General features: G+C 52.1%; 2 protein-coding genes across 2 annotated transcripts in view; one reads left to right on the forward strand and one right to left on the reverse strand.

Annotated features, from left to right (window-relative positions):
- Window positions 1-10,957: 10,957 nt before the first annotated feature.
- On the forward strand, window positions 10,958-17,203 carry TRNP1 (TMF1 regulated nuclear protein 1). Its single transcript, XM_059376787.1, has 2 exons — window positions 10,958-11,924; window positions 16,411-17,203. Exon 1 carries the CDS (start codon window positions 11,078-11,080, stop codon window positions 11,756-11,758), a length of 681 nt encoding a protein of 226 aa, XP_059232770.1. The 5' UTR covers window positions 10,958-11,077; the 3' UTR covers window positions 11,759-11,924; window positions 16,411-17,203.
- A 2,921-nt stretch (window positions 17,204-20,124) lies between these two features.
- TENT5B (terminal nucleotidyltransferase 5B) overlaps window positions 20,125-22,802 on the reverse strand; it is an 8,173-nt gene continuing 5,495 nt past the window's right edge. Inside the window, exon 2 of the mRNA XM_059376789.1 lies at window positions 20,125-22,069. Coding sequence (XP_059232772.1) covers window positions 21,050-22,069 — 1,020 coding nt within the window. The 3' untranslated portion in view covers window positions 20,125-21,049. The remainder of the gene's footprint in view (window positions 22,070-22,802) is intronic.

Consider the following 22,802-nt stretch of genomic DNA (forward strand, 5'->3'; position numbering starts at 1 on the left):
AAAGGCTCTTTTATTCCTGAGGAATTGTCCTTGCTTGTCATTTCTGGCCTCTCTTATTTCCCTTACTTTGTGGGTAGCTCATTGATGCTTTACAAAAGATAATTTAAAAAATGCATCCATCTTTTTTTTTAATTTTTAATTTTTTTTAAAGATTTTATTTATTTATTTGACAGAAAGAGATTACAAGTAGGCAGAGAGGCAGGCAGAGAGAGAGAGGAGGAAGCAGGCTCCCTGCTGAGCAGAGAGCCCGATGCGGGACTCGATCCGAGGACCCTGAGATCATGACCTGAGCCGAAGGCAGCGGCTTAACCCACTGAGCCACCCAGGTGCCCTGCATCCATTGTTTTTTAAAGAGGATATATGGGGAAGTGTTTCTCTGCTTCCCTTTCTCCCACTTTGTTAGAAATGGAATTTCTTCCTGTGGTTCTATCCCATTTCATTCCATCACCGAGTTCATTATACTCCAGGTTCACTTGCTTCCTTTGTGTTCCTCAATGGCCAAACTCTGTTCTGCAAAGAATCTTACGCGCCCTGCTCCTTGCACCTGGATTGTTTCTCCGTGGCACTTCTAAGCCTGGCTCCTTCGTATCCTTCAGGACTTCTTTATCAACCAGGATTTGTTCAATTATAACTGATAGAAACCCTAGCTCAAAATAGCTTAAGGGAAAACAAAACAAAACATTTAATAGAAAAGGCCAAGGGGTGTGCCACCTTCAGGTAGAGCTAGAATCAGGTGCTCATGTAATTTTTCCACTTATGAGGTCTCTCTGTTTCTGGGCTCGCCTGCCAGGCACCAGGCAGGTAGGCACTTCCTTTGTGGTGACAAGCTGACCTCCTGCAGCTCCAGGTCCAAAATCTGGTCAACAATTCCTGGGCAAAGAAAGTCTCTCTTCCCCAGAAGTTCTAGCAAACATCCTAGGGTTGAGTTTCGTTGGCCGGGCCAGGATCACAAGTCCGATCTGGAGATGGGCTAGGGTCAGTCCCACAAAGAACATGCGTTGAGTTTGTCAGAGAGGTTGTGTCCCTTCAAAATAAAGGCAATGTTGTCAGAAGTAGGATAAGTGAATGATGGGAAAGCAAAAACCACAGCTGCTCAATCCATCATCCTTGACTCCTTGAACTAAAGGACATCCTCTTGATTACTCCCTGTCACATCCCCCTGTTTACTTCCTTCAAAGCATGCAGGTAAGCCGATCTGAAATGGTATTTGCATTGATTCCTTTGTGGCCTTCTTCTTTCCCTCTGCATCAAGAGTGCTCAGAGCACAGGCACCACGGCCCTCTTGATCACTGCTATATTCTAGCTCTTAGAGCACAGAGTAAGCACTTAATAAAGGCTTTGGGCAAGAATGAGCTTGCCAGAAAGCCATCCTCTCTTGCTTTCTTAAGCATCTTCCAAGGGGGGGTTCATGCCAGGCAGCCCGATGCCCTTCGCCACTGGATCAATCCCATCAGTGTATCAAGGTGTAGCTTCCATCTTACAGAATTCCTGTTCAACCCTAGTTTCTTGCCTGCTACCAGCCCACTTCTCTGTTTCTTTCCAAAACAAAACTTCACAGAAGAGTAGTCTACTTTTGCCAGGATGCTTCCTCACTCTCAATTTATTCAGTCACTCTCTTATTTTACCTTTTTATTACCAACCACTCCTGCTCAGGGTCCTTTGCTGGTTCCTCACCATCACCTTGACATCTAAATATGGCACCTCTGCTTCTCTCCTCTATCAGCACTTTCTCCCAAGGCCATTTATCCTGCCCCATGCTTTCAGTGCCCTCTATATGTTGATGACAAATTTAAGCCTCCAGTCCTGACTTCCAGATGTATCTATACACCTGCTTACTTATCATGGATATCCAATTTGGGTGTTATGAAATAAAAGAAGAAATAATATATATATAGGTCTGTACTCCTAGTTCCTGGCACAGGACTCTTAAAATCCTTGCAATTTCCCAAGTGATGAGAGCATAAGAAACATCCTTTTGCTCCAATACTCAATCTTTGACCCTAGTTCCTGGCACAGAGCTCCTAGAGCCCTTGGAGTTTCCTGGGTCACAGGAGCATATTTTACTCTAATGAGGTGACCCTTGGTGGGCTCCTAGATAGCTTCAGAGAGGGGAGTAGGTCACCAGAAACACCAAGCCATGATTAGAAGCTTGAAACTTTCAGCCCCATCCAAGGAGAGAGAAACTGGGTGGCTCAGTCGGTTAAGTCTGACTTCTGCTCAGGTTATGATCTCAGGGTCCTGGAATCAAACCTCACATCAGGCCTTTTGCTCAGAGGAAAGTCTGCTTCTCCCTCTCTCTCTCTCCCACTTCCTCCCTGCTGCACCCCCCCAGCACATGCTCCCCTCCCAAATAAATAAATAACATCTTTTAAAAAATAGATCATGGGGTACCTGGGTGGCTCAGTGGGTTAAGCCTCTGCCTTCGGCTCAGGTCATGATCTCAGGGTCTTGGGGTCAGGCTCTCTCCTCAGCAGAGAGTCTGCATTCCCCCCGACCCCCCCGTCTGCCTCTCTGCCTACTTGTGATTGCTCTTTCTGTGTCAAATAAAATCTTTTAAAATAATAATAAATAAATAAATTGATCATACCTCCATAATGAAGGCTCCATAAATATTTCCAAAGTATGGGTTTTCGAGAGCTTTGGGTTGGTGAAAATATCCACATGCTTGGAGGACAGTACACGCTAATTTCCAGGAGACAGAAACTCCAGCGCTTGGGGCCCTTCTGGATCTTGCCCTATTGTATCTCTTCTTCTTTTTCTTCTTTTTAATTTTATTTATTATTTGTCAGAGAGAGAGAGAGAGAGATCGAGAGAGCAAGCACAGGCAAATAGAGTGGCAGGCAGAGGCAGAGGGAGAAGCAGGCTCCTTGCTCCTTGTGGGACTCGATCCCAGGACGCTGGAATCATGACCTGAGCCGAAGGCAGCCCCTTAACCAACTGAGCCACCCAGGCATCCCGTATCTCTTTTTCTGACTGTTCAGTGGTATCTTTCATCACATCCTTTATTATATAATAAACTGGTCAAGATAAATGTGAGTCTCACTTCTGTGAGCTAGTTTAGCAAATGACTGAATCCAAGGAGTGGCTCCTGGGAAACTCTGATTTGTCAAGTCCGTCAAGAGCTGTGGGGAACCTGAGGTCCTAGTACTTGTGACTGGGGTCTGAAGTGGAGAACAGTCTTGTGGAAAGGAGCCTTGTCCTGGGCAGTCTGGTACCAGAATTGAATCGAATTGAATTGAATTACAGGACACCCAGCTGGTGTTGGAGAATTGGTGGGTGTGGAAACTACTGGGAACTGGTAGAATTGGTAAGTGTGGGAACTATTAGAATTTACCAGAAATATATTTTTCCCTATTTTTTTTTTAAGTTTTGCCTTTCTACATTAGACTGATACTTAATGGACATGATTTTACAAGTTATATTTCCATTTTCCAGCGTGCAGTAATTCAAAACTTATTCTCTGAATGCTGTGTTAATGCCACTTATTTTTTTTTTAAAGATTTTATTTATTTATTTGACAGAAAGAGATCACAAGTAGATAGAGAGGCAGGCAGAGAGAGACGGGGAAGCAGGCTCCCCGCTGAGCAGAGAGCCCGATGAGGGGCTCGATCCCAGGACCCTGAGATCATGACCTGAGCTGAAGGCAGAGGCTTAACCCACTGAGCCACCCAGGCCCCCCAATGCCACTTATTTCAAATAATCTTTTGCCTTTGAAAATGAGTGTATAACCCCTGTAAGATATATTTAGCTGGGCTAAAAAATGGGAAGATATAATGGGTTATTCCCATAGACCCCCTTTGTTCTTCTTTTTGTGATAAAGCAATTAACATTTAGAGAAAATAAAAAGAAAAATACCTCTTGACCTTGATTTCTCCATGAAACCCTTGCTCTTTTCCATCTCAGTCAAGGGCACCACAATCCATTCTGCTGCTCTATCCACAAACCCGGAGGGCATTCTCTGCCCTAACCCCACCCCCACTCCCACTAATCCATCGGTTCACCTCCAAATAAAGCTCAAATCCATCCTCCCTCCCACCTCTTGCCATTACTCCTGGCCTAGCCACATCCTCTTAGCTGGATTACTGCAGTAATCTTCTAACTGGTCTCCCTCATCCTCCTCCTGTTCCCTTGCAGGTCACTCTCCACACAGCAAACAGCACAATCTTTTAAAAAACAAACCAGATCATGTTGATCCCCGCTTAAGCCTTTCAAAGGCTTCCCCTGCACTAATCCTCATCCTGACCCCAGCTCTGACCCCATTCTCCTATTGGTTACCAGGCACTGAGCACACCGATCTTTCTGTCTCAGGACCTTTGCACATATATATTTTTTCCTGCTGGGAAATCTCTTTCCTTAATTCCACATGACTGACTCCTGCTCCTCTCTCAAGTCTCTGTTTAAACGTCACCTTCTAAGGAGAAGCCCTCCCTGACTCCTCACAGGGTGATTCCTTGTTCATGATTTCTAGGGAAGCACTCACTGTAGATAGCATCATGGTTGAAAATAGATTCTGCAGGCAGATTGTCTGGGCTGAATCCTAGCTTGGCCACTCCTTGTGACCTTGGCCACACTTACTCAGTCAGCTTGTTCTAAAGTTTCTTCGTCTATAGAATGGGGTGTGCTAAGAACAGCGGCCGCCGGGAAGATTATTTCCTGGCGCAGAGTAACCACTAGGTAAAAATTAGCAGGTATTTTCTTCCTGGCACCCTTCTTGGGTCTTAGTTATTTTGATTTCTGAAATTTAAGCTTTGGGGGATTAGGGATTGTGCTTCTTTTATTTACTGCCATGCACCTTGCCCAGCGGCCGGTTCCTAGCAGCAAGTGCTTGATTCCGTTGTTGAATGAATGCATGAACACAGATGCAATCTCACTCATGCCTTTTGGAGCTCACAGTCTGGAGATCCCAGAGTCTGACTTTGTTCTACTTACCTTTTGACACCTGGCCACTTTAGAGATGTAGAAATAGAGATCCATAAAGATCGAGTGGTTTGGGGCACCTGGGTGGCTCAGTGGGTTAAGCCGCTGCCTTCGGCTCAGGTCATGATCTCAGGGTCCTGGGATCGAGCCCCGCATTGGGCTCTCTGCTCAGCGGGGAGCCTGCTTCCTCCTTTCTCTCTGCCTCTGCCTACTTGTGATCTCTGTCAAATAAATAATAAAATCTTAAAAAAAAAAAAAAAAAGATCGAGTGGTTTGAGCAGAACTTTGAGGAGGGAGGGGTAGTGCTCTTCCCAACTTCCCAGAAGGAAGTAACATTTCTATTTGTCAGAAATGTGATGGAGCCCCAAATGCATGTGCCCTGATACAGGGAAGACATTTGGGTTCGAAGCCAATGGCCAAGAAAGAATTCTTGAGACATATTTGGTGCCAAAAGGTGGTTTTATTAAAGCAGAGGGACAGGACCCGTGGGCAGAAAGAGCTGCACTGGGGTCATGAGGAGTGGCCTTTTACATGCTTTCAAGTTAGGAGGGGGTTAGGGATAGTGTAAGCCTCCCAGGTATTTTGGAAACAAGGTTTCCAGGATCCTGGCAGTTGGGGGAGCTCGGGGGCTAGCTATTTTTGGGAAAGGTCATTTATTACTGTTTAGTAAAAGCTGAGTCATGAGACTCTTCAGATGTATATCAGTGGGTCATATGCTTGGAAGATGTTTATATCCTGGCATATATCCTGGGGTGGAGGAGAGTAGAGATAAAGGAATTTCCAAAAGAATTTTTTTTTTTTAAAGATTTATTTATTTATTTATTTGACAGACAGAGATCACAAGTAGGCAGAGAGGCAGGCAGAGAGGCAGGCAGAGAGAGAGAGGAGGAAGCAGGCTCCCTGCTGAGCAGAGAGCCCGATGCGGGGCTCGATCCCAGGACCCTAGGATCATGACCTGGGCCGAAGGCAGCGGCTTAACCCACTGAGCCATCCAGGCGCCCGCCAAAAGAATTTTTTAAAAATACTTTGTTTATTTATTTGAGAGAGAGAGTGAGTGAGAGCGCACAAACTAGGGAAGGGTAGAGGGAGAGGGAGAGTAGGCTCCCGCTGAGCAGGGAGCCTGATTCAGGACTCCATCCCAGAACCCTGGGATCATTGCCTGAACTAAAGGCAGATGCTTAGCCAACTGAGCCACCCAGGCACCTCCCCCAAAGGAATTTGTATATGTTGGAGTAGATTTACAGGATCCTGGAGGGTTGGGCTAAGATTGCCTTTTGTCCTTAGCAAAGTATTAACGTGGAGGAAGTTGAGTCCCTAGAGGAAGATAGTGCACTCTTTGAAAGACTTGTCAATGGGCTGTAGGTAGTAAGGAAATTTAATCATTTTTCTTCTCCCTTTGTTTCCCACATCAGACCTGTTGCATCCACTGTGAACACAAGTCATAGCCTTTTTTTTTTTTTTTTAAGATTTTATTTATTGATTTGACACAGAGAGAGAGAGATCACAAGTAGGCAGAGAGGCAAGCAGAAGGGTGGGGGGAAGCAGGCTTCCTGCCAAGCAGAGAGCCCAATGCGGGGCTCGATCCCAGGAACCTGAGATCATGACTTGAGCCGAAGGAAGAGGCTTTAACCCACTGAGCCACCCAGGTGCCCCAAGTCATAGCCTTTTATTCTAGGAATACAAACCAGGGCAAAATTTTCATCACGAGAGAAATGAAAAACAAAGAATCTGTGAGCTTTCAGGAGAGAGCGGCAGGGTGGGTTGCACCGTTGTGGACTGAAACAGAACTGACACTGGACTTGTGCCTTCCTGGAAAAGAGGTCCAGTCCCCAGTCCAAATAATTGCCACCTTCCAGACATTTTCTTTATGCTACATCTAGGAATCTGGAGGCCTCATTTTCTGATTGTGCGAAGAGAGGCTTAGAATGATGGGACTTGCTCAAGGCCTTGTGACTTAAAGCCAAGACTCCTTTAAGCCCTAATTAATATGAAAGCTCTTAACATGAGAATGGAGAGAAGAAGGAGGTGAGTAGGAGGGAGGAGATGGAGAAGGAGGTGTCACGTGCTCCTTGGCAGGCTGGGGAACTGACAGGTGTGGGGCAACCGGAAACCTTTCAGGGAGGGTAGGGGAGTCTGTTGAGGAAAGAGGAGATGGAGGCCGGGGCCTAGCTGGTTTATTTTCAGAGCTGCTATCTTTGTCTGCATCTGCTAAATTATTAAACGGATATCACATCCTAGGGGGTGCCAGGCCAGGTTGCCAGGAAGAGACTGAAAAGGAGGGGCTGCATCTCTTGGTGAGGCCTCGAATCTTCTAGGCTGAGACTGGGATGCCAGCAGACTCTTCAGACCTCGACCTCCTGCCCCACTCTACTCTCAGCTGATGCAGGGGAATCTTGTCTTGGGCCCTAGCTTCTGTCAGGATCTGTCTCTCTCCACTGGCTTCTGCCTTGGTAGGAGCGTGGATATAATAATGGACAGGACTGGGTGCCCGGGTGGCTCAGTGGGTTAAAGCCTCTGCCTTCAGCTCAGGTCATGATTTCAGCCCCACACTGGGCTCTCTGCTCAGCGGGGAGCCTGCTTCCTCCTCCCTCTCTGCCTGTCTCTCTGCCTACTTGTGATCTCTGTCTGCCAAATAAATAAATAAAATTAAAAAAAAAATAATGGACTGGACTCTAGAGCTGCCTCTTCTCTTTACTGTCTCTGAATCAGACCACAGACAGATATGACCAGCTCGTGGGACCTTGGACAAATCCTTGCATCTGTGTCCTTGTCAGTGCTGGGGGTATGGGTCCAGTACATTCCCTAGAGCCTGAAGGTCACAGAGAAGAAGTACCTTTCTCAGGGCTGCATAGCTGGGAACAGACTGAGCTTCAATTCAGACTGAAGTCTCTCTAATTCCAGATGCCTTTCCCCTCCCTCCCTAATTCTTTTAATTTAATATGTTCTTTCTCATTTTTTCTATAAAAGGAATGTATAACTTTTATAAGATCAGAAAAGCCAGTAATCATTATAGTTTAAAAACCTGTTCCCTAATTCCAGATGTCATGTTTGCCAGGCTGGCTGTGTCCTTACAGGTGGTTGCTTATGGCCCCGTCCACTCCCAGGCGCAGAAGTGCAGGCCAGTTAAGGACTCCGGGAAGGAAGCTGGCAGGTGCCAAAGGTCTCTCACCTCTGGTCCTTTATACACAGTTTCCCTTCCTCTCTTCCTGTCCCCGCCCCCACACCCATCTGGTCACCTCTAGATTTGACTCATCCTCTGGGTCTCAGTTTAAATATCATCTCCTACAGGGAACTCTCCTGAACCCCTCCCCATCCAGCTGGGCTCAGTGTTTGTTCTATGTCCCCATAGTCTCTGTGTCCGCCCCCATCCCAGTAGATATCTCACTGAAATGCCATCACCCGGTTGTGTCCCCTCGACTAGACTGTGTGTCCCCTAAGAGCAGATCCCCATCTGATCATGGCTGTACCTCCAGCAGTCAGCCTGACAAAGAGATAATGATTAATTTTTTAAAAAGATTTTATTTATTTATTTAACAGAGATCATAAGCAGGCAGAGAGGCAGGCAGAGAGAGAGAAAGAGGAGGAGGAAGCAGGCTCCCTGCTGAGCAGAGAGCCTGATGTGGGGCTCAATCCCGGGACCCTGGGATCATGACCTGAGCCGAAGGCAGAGGCTTTAACCCACTGAGCCACCCAGGCGCCCCGATAATAATTAAATTTTTTAAAAAAATTTTATTTATTTACTTGAGAGAGGGAGAGGGAGCACAAGGGGGCAGGACAGAAGGAGAATCAGAGCCTAAAGCTGGTAATCCCAGGACTCTGGGCAAAAGGTAGACATTTAACCAACTGAGCCTCCCAAGTGCCCCTCAAATTTGTTGAATGAGAGGGAGGGAGGAAGGAAGGGGGGAGGGAGGAAGGAAAGAAAGAAGGGAAAGAGGTTTCTACATTCTTAACAAGCTCTACCCTTGCATTATTTTTCAACTCAAATAAACACTTATTGACTGGCTCTCTACTTAACTTGAGGTGATTCTAGTGATAAGCAAAATTGACCTAGGGAGAGAGACTATTGAACAAGTAAACAAATATATAAACATAACCTGCGGGAAGTGCCATAGAGAATAGGAACATGGGACAGATCAGAATTATAGGGAGGTGAAGGATGACTTTGGAGTGGGTTAGATCCACGTTTGAATTTGTTCTTGGCCACTCATCTGCTGTTTGGTCTTGGGCAAACCTCTTCACTTCCCTGGGCTTTGGTTTCTTTTTCTTTCTTTCTTTCTTTCTTTTTTTTTTAAGATTTTATTTATTTATTTGACAGAGATCACAAGTTGGCAGAGAGGCAGGCAGAGAGAGAGGAAGGGAAGCAGGCTCCAGCTGAACAGAGAGCCCGATGCGGAGCTCAATCCCAGGACCCTGGGATCATCACCTGAGCCGAAGGCAGAGGCTTTAACCCACTGAGTCACCCAGGCACCCCTGGGCTTTGGTTTCTTACCAGGAAGAAGATGTTGCTGATGCCTGTCTCTAGGGGATGCCATGAGGATATAGAGAACATTCATCCATTCAATAAATATGGGTTGATTATCTCCTATTGAGAGAAACAACTTGCCCAATGGGCAATCTGTATGGGGTTTGAACTCAGGTCTGGCTGGGTCTTTGGATCTGGGTGATGATGGGGGGCAAATTATAGTCTTATTCCCCTTGATTTGTCCCCCAGAAGTTGGGAGCAGTGATCTGTCTGATGATGAGCTAAGCTTTCTCACGCACAAGTTCCCCTCACTCAGTCTAAGGCACCTGAAAATAGTAAGAGAACACAGGAGCAGAGGAGGGTCCTCCATCCTCCTCCTCCTCCACAGGAAATCCTCCTCCTCCACATCAAGTGAGTGCTGCTCCCCTATGAGCTTCCTCTTCAGGCTGGGGCAGTAGTCACACTGGTTACACCTTTTTGGCAAGTCCTCCTGAGTCTAAGGTTTGCTGGGATTCTTCCCAGTCAGTCTCAGAACTGGTTCCTGGCCCTCCAGCCCCTGCCCCACCAACAACAGACACCTCCCATCTCTCATGGCATCTTGGAGTGGATAGAAACTGAGGCAGGGCCATGGTGTCTGGGCCAGTGTTTGGAGGTGGTAGGGCAGGGTCTCCTCTAGTTCAGAGAAAAATGGGCTGGGCTCAGTTCTACTGTTTTACCAGGATGACTAAAGTCCCATTTAAGGAGGGTCTTATCTGAGTTCCCAGAGGGCATGAATGGTCCATTTGGTCCCATTCAGTGGTCCAGATTCAGCCACTGACTTGCAATGTGGTCCCCGGCAAGGCACCTCTGTACCTTCTGTGTCTGTTTCCCTCCTCTATTTCTAGATGTGGGGATGCCTACCTACTGGGAGGAGCAAAAAGGAACAAGGGCACAGAAAGAATTTTGCACACCGTTGGGTCTGGGGCTCCTTTGAGAAAGCCGCGCCAGGCTCAGCGGCTGCGCTGTGGTTTGTTCTGCAAGGGCTTCCTCGGTGGGGACCCAACCCGGCCAGATCTCCATCTGAACGCCCGGTCACACCGCTCTACATTAACCTCTTCACTGACCCAGGGAGATTGGAGATGAGGTCCCGGAGAGACTTGTGGCCCAAAAACCGATTCGGCCAAGCGGCAGGGTGCGGTTCGGGAAGGAGGACTGCGCAAGGAGTCAGGTCCCTAGAGTTCTAGTCCAGACTCTCACTGGCACACAATGTGGCCTTAGGCACCCCCGCGCGCGACCTTTCGCTGCGAAAGTCAGCCACTGCCTTGCTACTGGAGTCCATTATTTCTAAGCATCAACTGCCAGAGCTTATGACTCAGGGACTAGACCAGAGAATATGCGTTCCTCTTTCTACCCTAAATTAGGGGGGAGGTGGATGGGGACTGGGTGCCCCAGCTAGACAGAGCGGGACAGAGGACCAGGGACCCGAAGGGTTAGGGCGGTGTCCTGAGAAGGCGGGGCCGGGGAGGCGGGCTCAGGCACGCCAGTCTCTGATTGGCTGTGTTGCCCTTCGCTCCGCCCCGTGCTCTATAAGATGCACCCGCGGCTCGCGCGGGGGCTGCCGCGGCATCTCTCTCGCGTGCGCGGCTTAAGTCCTCCCCTTCGCGGGGGCAGCTGGCCTGACCCGAGGACAGACAGCAACAGACCGCCGGGGGGCGGGGGATGCCGGGCTGCCGCATCAGCGCCTGCGGCCCGGGGGCCCAGGAAGGGACCGCGGAACCGGGGTCCCCGCCGCCGCCGCCCCGGGAGCTCGTGTCGTCCCCTCAGCCCCCGCCCCCATCTCCGACCTTGACTCCGACCCCGGCTTCGGTCTCGGCGCCCGCCGACTCAGCCCCGGCGTGGGCGGGCTCGGCAGAGGGGCAGGAGCTGCAGCGCTGGCGCCAGGGCGCTAACGGGGGCGCGGGGGCTACCGCGCCGGCAGGGGGCGCGGCGGCGGCGGGGGCAGCCGGGGGCCGAGCGCTGGAGCTGGCGGAAGCGCGCCGGCGACTGCTGGAGGTGGAGGGCCGCAGGCGCCTGGTGTCGGAGCTGGAGAGCCGTGTGCTGCAGCTGCACCGCGTCTTCTTGGCGGCCGAGCTGCGCCTGGCGCACCGCGCCGAGAGCCTGGGCCGCCTGAGCGGCGGCGTGGCGCAAGCCGAGCTCTACCTGGCAGCGCACGGCTCGCGCCTCAAGAAGGGCCCGCGCCGCGGCCGCCGGGGCCGCCCGCCTGCGCTGCTCGCCTCGGCGTTAGGCCTGGGAGGCTGCGTGCCCTGGGGTGCTGGGCGCCTGCGACGGGGCCACGGCCCGGAGCCCGACTCGCCCTTCCGCCGAAGCCCGCCCCGCGGCCCCGCTTCCCCCCAGCGCTGACCTCAGCGTCGGGGGCCCTGGCCACTCCCGACAGGCCATCGCCGAGGGGCCGGCCGACAGATTGGGACGTCCGCTGGATGGACGGCGTCACCGACGCGGATGGACGGACTGACGGACCCCAGGAAGACACAGTCGGGGGGCCAGGGGCCCAGTAAAGGAGGCTGAGGTGCGGTCTGAGCGGCTAGTGCATCTGAGGGGGCGGGGCGGGGTGGTACCGGGCCCCGGATCTCCCTTCCCTGGGGCTTCTGGAGTCTTCTGGGTCCCCAGTAAAGCTGGCCACTTTGTAACGGCCTCTCCCAGTCCTCCCGGGGGGTGAGGTGGTAGCACCAAGTCCCCATTATAGAGTTGGGGAAATTGAAGATGCTCAGATTCCAAGAGGGGTTTGCCCGCAAACTTTTATTACCAGTCGGAGCCTGCTGCACTGACCCAGGCCTCCTCCCCTCCGCTCCCCTCCCCGCCGCCCTCCCCCACCAACCCGCTTTGCCTTTCCTGGGTCCCTTGTGGCTCTAAGAAGAGTCTTGCCCTTGAGACTGCTGCTTTCTGGCACTGCCCAGCTCCACACCTTCGGCGAGGACAGAATAAACAGGTCCCAAAATGGGGTGGGGTGCTGGGCCAGCGATGTACCACTGAATTCTCTCCTAAGCCCCTATTTCCCATTTGGAGGGGGTGGCATCTCAGAGAGGTTATGGATTTGTTTCCATCATACTTAGGCCCTTCCACTTCTAGGAGACAGATCTTATCTCATTGTCTCAAGCAGTTTTGCCAAAAGTAACTTAGATGACCAGGGTGGGGTATTTGGTAACTACCAAAGGCCTCACCTGCTCTCCTAGGGGACCCCCTCCCAACCTGTCTCTAAGATGGCTTTGCCAGGGATGGAGCCAGGTTACAACCTTTAACAGGCCCCAAGAGGGCAGGTATGTCATTTGCTTCTAGAAAGGGGGGGGGGGCCTTAAAGGGCCAGACCTGAAATGAGATTGACTTCTCTTCCTGTCCACATGCCCTTCAGGAACCCCCCCCACCACCTTCCTTCCCAGCTATGAATTGCTTGGCTGCTGCTTTGCCGCTCATCACCTGATTGGACTGCAGCCTCCCTTGTCAGCCTGTGAAGTGGTTGTCCTCAGCTCTGGGAAGGGCTGTAGTGAGGTTAACACAGGGAGAGGTCTGCCTTCTTCCCCCTTAAGTCACAGGAGGAATGGTTTATTCTTTCAAATCACACCTAGAAACAGGCACTGCTTTTGCTGCTGGAGCTAGGAACTAATTTAAAGTCCTCATTTTACAGAGTGGCAAGGTCACATGCCAGCACTGGACAGAACTAGGTCCCAGGCCTGTGTGTGTCTTCCCCATGGTGTCTCCTTCCTGCCCAGGGGCAGGGGCTACAGGGAGCTGGTGTCCAGCCTGTCTGCTGTGAGACCTAGAACAACTCTGCCTCCTCTCTGGGTCAGATTCCTCAGTCCCTCTCTGGACATAGCTGTCCTTCCTCATGTCAGGGCTTGGGAATAGGGGAGAGGGGGTAGGATGAGAATGTCAGAGTCCTAGGAATCTGGTTTAATCTTAGAGTCTTGAGGGTCAGTGCACTGCTATGAAAGGCAGACCCCGGGGGGCCCTCACCTGACTCTCTTTAGCCCTTCCTTTTCCTCTCTTTGGGTACAAACTTTGGGGCTGGTTTCTAACATCCAGGCCTTTCCAAACCTCATTCTTAGCTGGAGTAGGGAAGTCCAGGAGGAGGTCTCAAGGAGTCTGAGAGAGCATGGGGACCAGGAGAGCAATGAGGGGCCCTGGCATCCTCTGGCCTCCGTGAAGAGGGAGAACCTTCTGAAACTACTCAGTTCATTCAGGGTCTAAGGGCCCAGAGAGAACAAGGACTTCTTGGAGGTGACAGCGAGGAGCTCCAGCTGCAGTGCTGGGCTGCAGCCAGGACTGGTGGTTTTCTGTGTTGTACGGGAGAGGGACGCTTAGTCCAGAGAAGCTTTTAGCTAGTGGTGTAAAGTGCTCTGTACCATCAGTGTTGCCTTTCTCTGGGATTTAGCATCATCAGCTTTGTCCTGATTTGGAGAGGGGGTGGGGAATGAGGGATTAGAGACAGCTCTTGATGGAGAAAGTGATGCATGTGTGTGGGAGATGGAGATTCATCCTAGTGTCACAGGCAGCCCTGTCCCCCTCCCCCCTTCTAGATGTTCCACTGCCTTTCACCAAGGGCCTTGACCTGGGGAATACAGTGCTCAGTGACTTGAACCTCAGCTCATGGTTCAGTGCTCTGCCCACTACTCCTCAGCCAACTAACAAAAGTCATTTTCCCACCCCTGTCTGAGCCTCCCAACCCCCTCTAGGAGGCTCCGTTTTCTCCTCAGTCAACAAGCACTGGTATCTACTCAGTCCAGGGGCTCAGGAAGGGGCACCGATTTCAGAGGGTCTTTGCTTTTTTAAGGGTTCCAGCCTTCATCTAGGCAGCCTTCCCTGGGAATCACTATCCCAGGGGACCCTCTGGGGCTGGGCAATTTGTGTTGTTAGAGGGCTATTTTTAGGCCTTCACAAATAACTATAGCCCCTGGGTCTGGAGACTGACACCCCTCTTGCCCATCCCACCTCCGGAATACTTTCTTGATGGCCCCAGCGTTGGGGGTCTTAAGAATTTCCATGATCAGCAGGGAATCTGGGGTTTCAGCAAGGGGAAATGAGAACGGGAGCCCTTCTTCAGGCCAGCTTTTGGGGCTGAGAGAGTGTTCAGTGTTCTAGAACTTGGCCCCTCCCCTGGATGAGCCCTTCCCTTTTTTGGAGGGCCTTAGCCCAGTGAAGGCGTCTCTGGGCGGTGCCACCAGAGGGCAGTGTGGGGCTGTTTCCCGGGGCTTGGGGGCTTGGGGGTGTGGCCTGGATCAGGCTTGGTCCCCGGGGTCCCCACCCCCAACCGGCCCTCTCCGGTCCTGCCTAGCCTTCCTAGGCCTGGAGTTAAGGGTCTGGCAGAATGAGCGGGGCGTGGCAGTCGTTCGGAGAAGAGACGTAATGTTGGGCCTGTGGTTGGGACCCGCCCCGGACTTCAGGAGGAAGGTTCATCAAGAAAGACTTTCCTGGAAAAAAGGTTGCCCCTGTTGGTGGTCTCCGTTTGATTTGTTACACTAATAATTGATCAGAATGCATTCTGCAGCTATCTGGGGACCACGGTGACTTCCTAGATATCAGGCTTAAACAGGTCACAACTGTGGTGCTCCAAACCTGTAGCGGGCAGTCTCACGGAGGCTTCCGCCTCTGCACCCCCCACCCCCAGCCGCCCTCGCCAGGTCCCTAGAGAAAACCCAATAGCCCAGCCTTCTCAGAGATAAAAGAGAGGCTCTTGCTTTACAGCCAGGGGAAAGGGGAAAGTCGGAAATCTCCATCCTATTTCTTCCTGCATTAGTGCTTGACTGAAGCCTGGCCAGATTCCTTGGTTCTGGAATATATTACCCATCTCCACGCTAGGCACTGTGCTGAGCACTTTATCTGTTTTATTCCTCCTAGCTACTCTGAAAAGTAGGGGTTACTATCCCCATTTCCATGGATGAGGAAACTGAGGATCAGGTAGGGCAGATGACTTGCCTAAGGACCTAGAACCTGTAAATGAAGGGTCCTTTAAACATTATGTGGCTTTTCATTTACCAGGATAGTAAGGGCTCCATTTGCGGGGCTTTCTGGGCTCTTACCCTTTATGTCTAAATACCATGGCCCCTGGTCCTCAGATCTGGGAGGGATGTAATGAAATGCTGGAAGGGTGGCAGAAGGTGTATCCCCCTTCCCAATCACCAACGCCAAGGTCTGGGCACATACCCAGAAGCTGGCTCCTGTCCCTGGTTGTCTGGGCTCTGGGGGGTGAGTCAGGTTGAGTCAGCACACCTAGCTTCAGGCAAGGGCAGGCCAATGATGCTCAGGGCCTGGGCTTGCCTGGAGGGCTACCTCCTCTCCCTCCACACCTGGCTGGAAAGTTTGATGCCAAGGAGAGTAGAGAGCCTGGGATGGCAGGGGAGAAGGGTGACAGGCTCCATGGTGAGGCAGAAAGCACCCCGAGCTTGGAATAAGATAGATCTGGGATTCAGTGTTTGCCTATAACTTCTCAGCTGGAAGAAGTTGGACAAATGACTTCCCTTCTCTGGGCCAGTTGTGTGTGTATGTGTGCTTTATTGGGGAGCTGGAGAGAGGATAACTCCTGACTGCTGAATGAGAGGTCACACTAAGCACATAGTGGAGATTCATAAATGTTTGATAGAGGCAATCTGCCTAGCCCAGGAGAGGCTGCTAGGGCAGAGACCCCAGGCGTCGCTTTGGGGCTTTGCTTTCCCTGAGCATCGCCATATCAGGAATCCCTGGAATGATCCCCCCCCCCCCCCCCCCGTGGGCCTTAGGGAACTCCATAAGGAGGAGGGGCAGGCTTTTCTTCCCAGGAACATTCCATTCCAGCTGCTCAGACCCGTGGGGATCTCAGCCAAGGAAAAAGGCCCAAGGGAACCTCTTCTAACCCCAGGAGCCCCCACCTCTTCCAGGACGGGAGCCATGGAGCCCTGCTCCATAATATTATCCTGTACCTTGTCTCCACAGTGGGCCCTCTTGATGCAGATGTTGAAGGGTTTGGGTGGGGCTGGTCACTGTGGGAAGGAGGTAATTAAAGCTCTTGAAATTATTCTTTCCAGCTCCTCCCAGTTCCTCAGAACCACCACTCTACGGATCTGGACTCCTGGATTGAGCTCCTGCCATGGGCATCTCCTTCAGGAAGACGTTCCACAACCCTACCCAACGGAATTGATCCCATACAATCTTGGCACTGTCCTCCCTTCACAGACGCCTTGCACTTAACAGTGGCAAGGTGCTGGGTTCTGGGGAAGGTTCCTGTACTCTGAGTTTCCTTAATAAGCCACATTTGATTTTGGCTGACACTATATGCTTGGAAATGTCACGACAGGTCCTCTGAGATGCAATCAGATTATTTAAGAAAGCAGCAAACATTTCTAATGTGAACATGAAAAGGATTTCTTTTTTAAATATAGTCGTTGTTCTTCAGTCACAGTGCAGCTGGGGTCTGCATTTTGGTCAATGTCATGGCTTCTCACTCTAACAATGCCGGGAGGCCTATTTGAGAGGAAACGTTGGTCTGAGAAATCCCTGCTTCCTTCCCCCACTGTCCTTGTCCTCTCTGACTAGGGAGTGGCTGTGGACTCTCAGAAAAATGGCCTGCTGCTGGCTCAGGGGGAGGGGCACCTCTTCCTCAGATAGACACAGCGGCAACGGCAGCGTAAAAATTGGAAGTAACGTTTAAAATGAAAAAAGGGAGCATATTTATTCAAATATCCTGATAAAAAAGGGAAGGGGGGGCACATTTACTCACACACAACCCATAACTTGTATTATTCGCGAAATGAATGTCTCTTGAATCAGTCTCCTGATTTATACATTCAGGAAGAATAAATTTCAATAATGTGAGACAAAGGCATGTGATTTTGAGGTTTGCTTTGCAAGTGTCCCTACTGCCTTTCCTTTCTATGTGTCTCTCATGACTCTTTAGGTTAGCGGTTCCTTGAGGCAATCTGGCCCTGTTGACTGACTGCAGACTGCTTTCCCCCTGGATCAGGCTCTGGGCTGACCCTCTCCAGGAAGTCTCCCCCAGTGAAGGGTGGGATGAGGAAGCTGGGGGAGAGGACTGGGACCCACGCAGGAAGGTGGCACCCATCTGTGATGACAGGGCAGTGTGGTCCGTGAAAGATTGTGTGTGACTGTGCTGGTGACCACAAGGGCCTGTTTGTCCTGTCAGGGCCCCAGCAGGAGGCAGGGCACCCTCAAACTGGGAAGAGATTTCAAAAGGGATTATTTCCAAAAATGTGGTCTTAAGAAAGGCGCAAGGGATGATGGTGCAGCTCTCCAGGGCTGGCAACAGTGGGGAGCCTTTACGGTGAGGAGGGAGGGCACGGGACTGAGCGTGTAGCTGTGTGGGGAGCGCCCCTGATGGGGAGCAATGGCCTTTGGTTGAGAGATGCAGCCAAGCATGGCAGCCTGGTGGGGAGGAAACAGGCGGAATAAACACCCCATTCTCCTTTCAGTCTCCTGCCGGGGCCTCTCACTGGCCGAAGGCAACAGGAAGGCTGAGAACAAGGGAGTCATTGACGCACAGTCCACAGAGGTCAGCCTCCCGGGCTCCGAGCTTGGTGAAGGGTGGAGAGCTTGGGGCTGGAGGGGCCAACTCATCATATCGCTGCCTGAGGGCATGTCTTCTGCTCCCCAAAGTTCACAGTGGTGCCTCTTCTCCCTTTGGAGCGCCCCCACCCTCCGTGGCCCATAGGGGCAGGTGAACTGTGGCTGGGGAGCCCTGTGGGGTGATGGGGGTGGGCTTTCCTCCCCCAGCTTTCCCCTCTCTGGCTCTGCTTCCTAGTTCTGGATTTCCGCCTGTCCTGGCGTCTGAGGTGGCTGCGGGAACTGTCCATGAGAGAACAATGCCAGCCACTGAGTCATTGTTTTCCTCACACCCAGAAACACTGCACCAGCCCCAAACACACCTACAGGCGCACCTGCTGCCACCATGGGCCTTTGGCATCATCACCCCAAGCCACGGCTGGTGTCATGTACATCAAGAAAATGTACCTCTCCCCACACTGCTCTGCTGCCCTCCCCAAAATGGTCAATGCACAGAAGTACAAACCGTCACCTGCAAAGCACGCCTCATCATGTACATGGGCGGGGGCAGAGGGTCCCACTCAGCCACATGGAATTGGAGCGGAGGGGCCGGAGGGCGCAGGGGTTGACAGGAACATGCCCACACTTCCCTGACCTCTCTGGCACCAGCTTCCTTGTCTGTAAAAGTGGAAATAATTGCTCTTCTCTCAAGGATGAAGTGGAAGGTAGTGACCGTGAAGACTTCAGCTTAGTGCTTGGCCCTGAGAGAAGACTCCAGAAAGGGCAGCTGCTCCTGGGAGCTCCAGGCTCATGCTCTCCCACACCTCACACCCATGTGTGTCGCAGCGGCGAGAGCGTGCATGCCTGTGCAAGGCCAGCCAGACACCCTCAGGCACATGCACCCTCCCCCAGACACGCCTGCTGGTTGCATGTGCCCATGAACAGATTCCCTCTGCCCGGAAGCTCTCTCCCCAGACATCGAAGGGCTTGCCAGCCACTAGCCTTTGTGTCTTTGATCAAATGTCACCCTCTTGATGAGGTCCGCCCCTTTTAAAGTCACGTACCCTGGCACTTCCAATCCTTTACCCTGCCACGTACTTTTAAGCATCATTGACCTTCTAAGACTGTATTATTTAGTTTATTTTCTGTCTACCGTATTGGAGTGCAATCTTCAGGAGAGTCGGGAATCTTGGTCTTTTGTTTGCGGATTGATTCCAGCTCCTACTGCTTGCTTTATACACGGTGGAGGTCCCTTCATGCCTACACCAGGATCTGGGAGAAACAATCTCTCCCAAGCCCCGAGCTGGGTGGGCGCAACCAGGGTTGGGGTTGGAGGGGCTGTTTTCATCACCAAGCCAAGAAAGTCTTAACTACTCACCCTTCTAGCCCTTTTGAGCCCTGAGGGGACTCACTGAGCAGATGAGGTGACTGGACTCACCCAGGTCACCTGGGGCCTCCTCGGAGGCCTTGTTTTTTTCAGCCTGGATGGAACCATCAAAGCCACCACTTCAGAAACCACTAATGAGGCTGAATATGTTAAGGGCTTTGCCATCCCTGGATCAAAGGGGCTGGGTAAACAGTGGGCAGCGTCCAGGCCAGTGACTGGCTGATGGCCCGAGGGAAGCGCTCCCGGGGAGCCTGGCATGGCCCCCAGCTGGGTTTGGAAAGGAGACCCTGCCCTTCTAGGGGACCCGTTTAGAACAGGCCAGAGTGTGCCCATCGCACCTGGGAATAATAGAGGATGGATGGAACCTTCCTCCTAGGTCGGGAGGCCAAACCTGGGCTCTCGCTCTGGAGGACGCTAGGAGTCCCCAAGTCTCGGCGCCCACCACTGAAGGGCTCTCCAATCCATATTCACTCAGCTTGTCCTCCACCGGCTTCCTGAGAAGGACTGGGGTTGGGTGGGCCAAGGGTCAAGAAGCCCTGAGCACTGGGTGTGAGGCCAAGCCCAGGGTCATCAGGACTCCAGGTGGGAAAATGCTGAAATATTTACTCTTTAACAAGAGACTTGCCGAGGCAATTTGCAGGTACAAGTCACATGTGTAGACATGAGCTCCTAGCACAGTTCTCCAGCTGGGGCTGGTGTTGAGGGAAGGAGGAGAAACTCCCCAGCTACAGCCCAGGACTCAGACTCCAAGCCACCCCAAATGTCCCTAACCCCCAAATACAAGCCAGAGGAGGGCTGGGAGAGAGGCAGCCAGAGACCCCACAGCCATGGAAGCTCCTTCTCCCAGGAGAAATCATGGTGCTAGGTTTAGTGTAGACGATCTTTATTGGCAGGTGTTAAGAGTGCAAAATGGTGACAAATCCAGAGGGATGGGAAAGGAGGTGGGGGCATGGTTCCCTTCCTCCGAGTGAAGTAACCAGGCCACTGGGGTGGGAGCACTTGACTGGTCACTTTGGGCCCAGCACCCTTCAAAGAACGAAATCCTAGGCGGAGGGATCCCCACACCATAGGGGAAGGGAGCAATACTCTAGAAGGGGCATGGGCCGTGTCGTACGCTGGCAGCTCAGCTCCTGCTCGCTCATGCACCTGGACAGCTTTGAGTAAGGGTGGGCTAACCCTATCCCTCTGCAAACCCAGGTAGCTGCGTCCTGCCTCAGCTTCCCTCTTCCCAGTGCCTAGTCCGGTTGGATTGTCCCAGCAGGTGTTTAGCCCAAGCCAGAGTACCCAGAGTGAGTAGTTCCTATAACATACCATATTTTAGCCATTGTGTGGGCTGCAGGCCTTCTGAGGCTGCTGGGATCACTGTGGGCTGGCTTGCCCCAAAAAGACCCTTTCTGGGCCACAGAAATGAACCTGAGACCTTCTAGGCCACAGAAATCAACCTAAGGTGATGAGCATTGAGGCTGCCAGCCCAAACATGCTTTGTCTCCTGAAGGGAATGGACCTCCAAGACAAACAGCCCCTGCATCCCACCATCATGCTGGTCCAAAAGTGGGGTACAATAACCCACAGGTCTATCAAGAACCCCGGCCTGGCCTGAACCCCCACCAGGGGCCTCATTCGGGGATGAGCCGTGTCTGGTCTGTTCAGTCAAAGGCCCAACCCTACAGCAGTGCTGGGCCACTTGGCACAGGCTGCTGGTCTCTGGTCACATCTCCTACACACTCCTGGAGGCCCCACATCCTGAGGAAAGGCCAAGCACCTTCTGGCCAGGGTCTGAGTCAGTTACAAGGCAGCCAGGTGGGATACGAGTGGGCCCGAGCCAGCAGAGGTTGCACAGGAGTCACGTAGTAACTGACGGTGGCAGGCATGACCCCGTCGGGGCCCAGGGGGCGCCAGGCCAGGGCAGCAGCTGCAGCCGGGCCCTGCTCAGCCAGCGCCTGGAGCGCCAGCATGGCGATGAGGTCCAGTGTCTGGCGACGCTCGTGGCTCATGAGGCACACAGTGCTCTCATTGACCACCCGGTGCAGTGTCACCAGGCAGGCGTAGCGGCGGGCCGAGTCGGCTCCGCTGAAATGGGCCTCCAGGTAGCGCTCCAGTGTGCGCTGCTGCTCCACCAGGTCTGGGAAATCGATGAAAAAGCGGGAGCACATGTACCGTTGCAGGGCGCGCGCATCGGTGCCCGGCTGAGGCCGGAAGCCCCGCACCAGCAGGTGACAGTACTTGAGGAGGCCACCGCCACGGATCTCTTCGGGGCTGCGTGTGGCAATGATGCGGCGCCGCAGGTGGTCCAGGGCCTCGGCAAAGTCCCCATACAGGCTCTCACCAGTCACGGTCGGGTGGAAGGCCTCAGACATGGGCGTGGATGAGCACTGGCCAAAGAGCAGCAGGGAGTCCAGGATGATCTGGAAGGAGTCCACGCTGAATTCAAACTGGCGTCGGACCGAGTCCACAAACTTGAGCTCCATGTTCTTGCCACTCTTGTTGGACAACGAGATGAGGCTCCAGCGGTCCGTGTCTGTGCACACCTTCACCAGCTTCTGCACGTATGCCTCCTTGAGCGTCAGCGGGGTGATCTTGGCCCGGTTCACACCGGCCGGCAGGAAGTCCAGCAGGCAGGCCAGCACCACCTCCTTGGTCAGCTGGAAGGATGCCTCGCTGCGCAGGTCCACGCGGAACACCAGGTCCAGGTCTTTGTAGCCCAGGCCACTCTCAGGGTGCAGCACGTGGCTGGCGGCCGAGCCGTGTAACCGCACCCCGTGAACGTGTAGTCCCCGCTCCTCCAGGCGGCTGCGGACCACCTGCAGAAGAGACGGCAGGGCGGAGAGGGGTCAGGAGCCTGGGCCCCTGGGTTCCCCTCCATGCGTCCATGTAATAATCACGCCAGCTACCATGCCTTTGGAAAGTCTTTTAACCCTCTAAAGCTTTGATTTCCTAATCTGGAGAATGGCTCCTGGGAGCAAAGACTCCAGAAGAACAGCGCTAATGACAGCAAACACATACACAGAATTTACTAAATGCCAGGTCCTGATCCAAGCACTTTATACATTCAGATATAAACTCGTATAATTCTCACAGTTACCTATGCTATAAGGTAGGTACTATTATTCCCATTTTACAGAGGGGAAAACAGAAGCACAGAGGAGGAAAGTAACTCATCCAAGGTCATACAGCCAGGGAATTAAACTTGGGGAGTTCAGGTCTTATTCACTGCGGTATTCTACCTCTCTAAAACTTCAAGTAAAACACTTCGCTTTGCGCCAGCCATGATACTAACTGTTCAGATGTGTTAGGCATGTAATTGCAATTCATGTGCATTACTACATTAACCCTCACAATAATCCTGCATTTAGGCATTATTGCCCAGTTTATAGATGGGGGACCACAGGCACAGAGAGGTTAAGTAACATGTCCAAGGTCAGAGAGTAGCCAGGCAGAGACTGGAACCCAGGCCAACTGGATTCTCCAGTCCATTTAAGTTCTTTTGACTAGCACATATTCACCTTAATGCATCTTTTTTTTTTTTTTTTTAAG

The sequence above is a fragment of the Mustela nigripes genome, chromosome 14 (genome assembly GCF_022355385.1).
Source record: "Mustela nigripes isolate SB6536 chromosome 14, MUSNIG.SB6536, whole genome shotgun sequence".
Lineage (NCBI taxonomy): Eukaryota > Metazoa > Chordata > Mammalia > Carnivora > Mustelidae > Mustela > Mustela nigripes.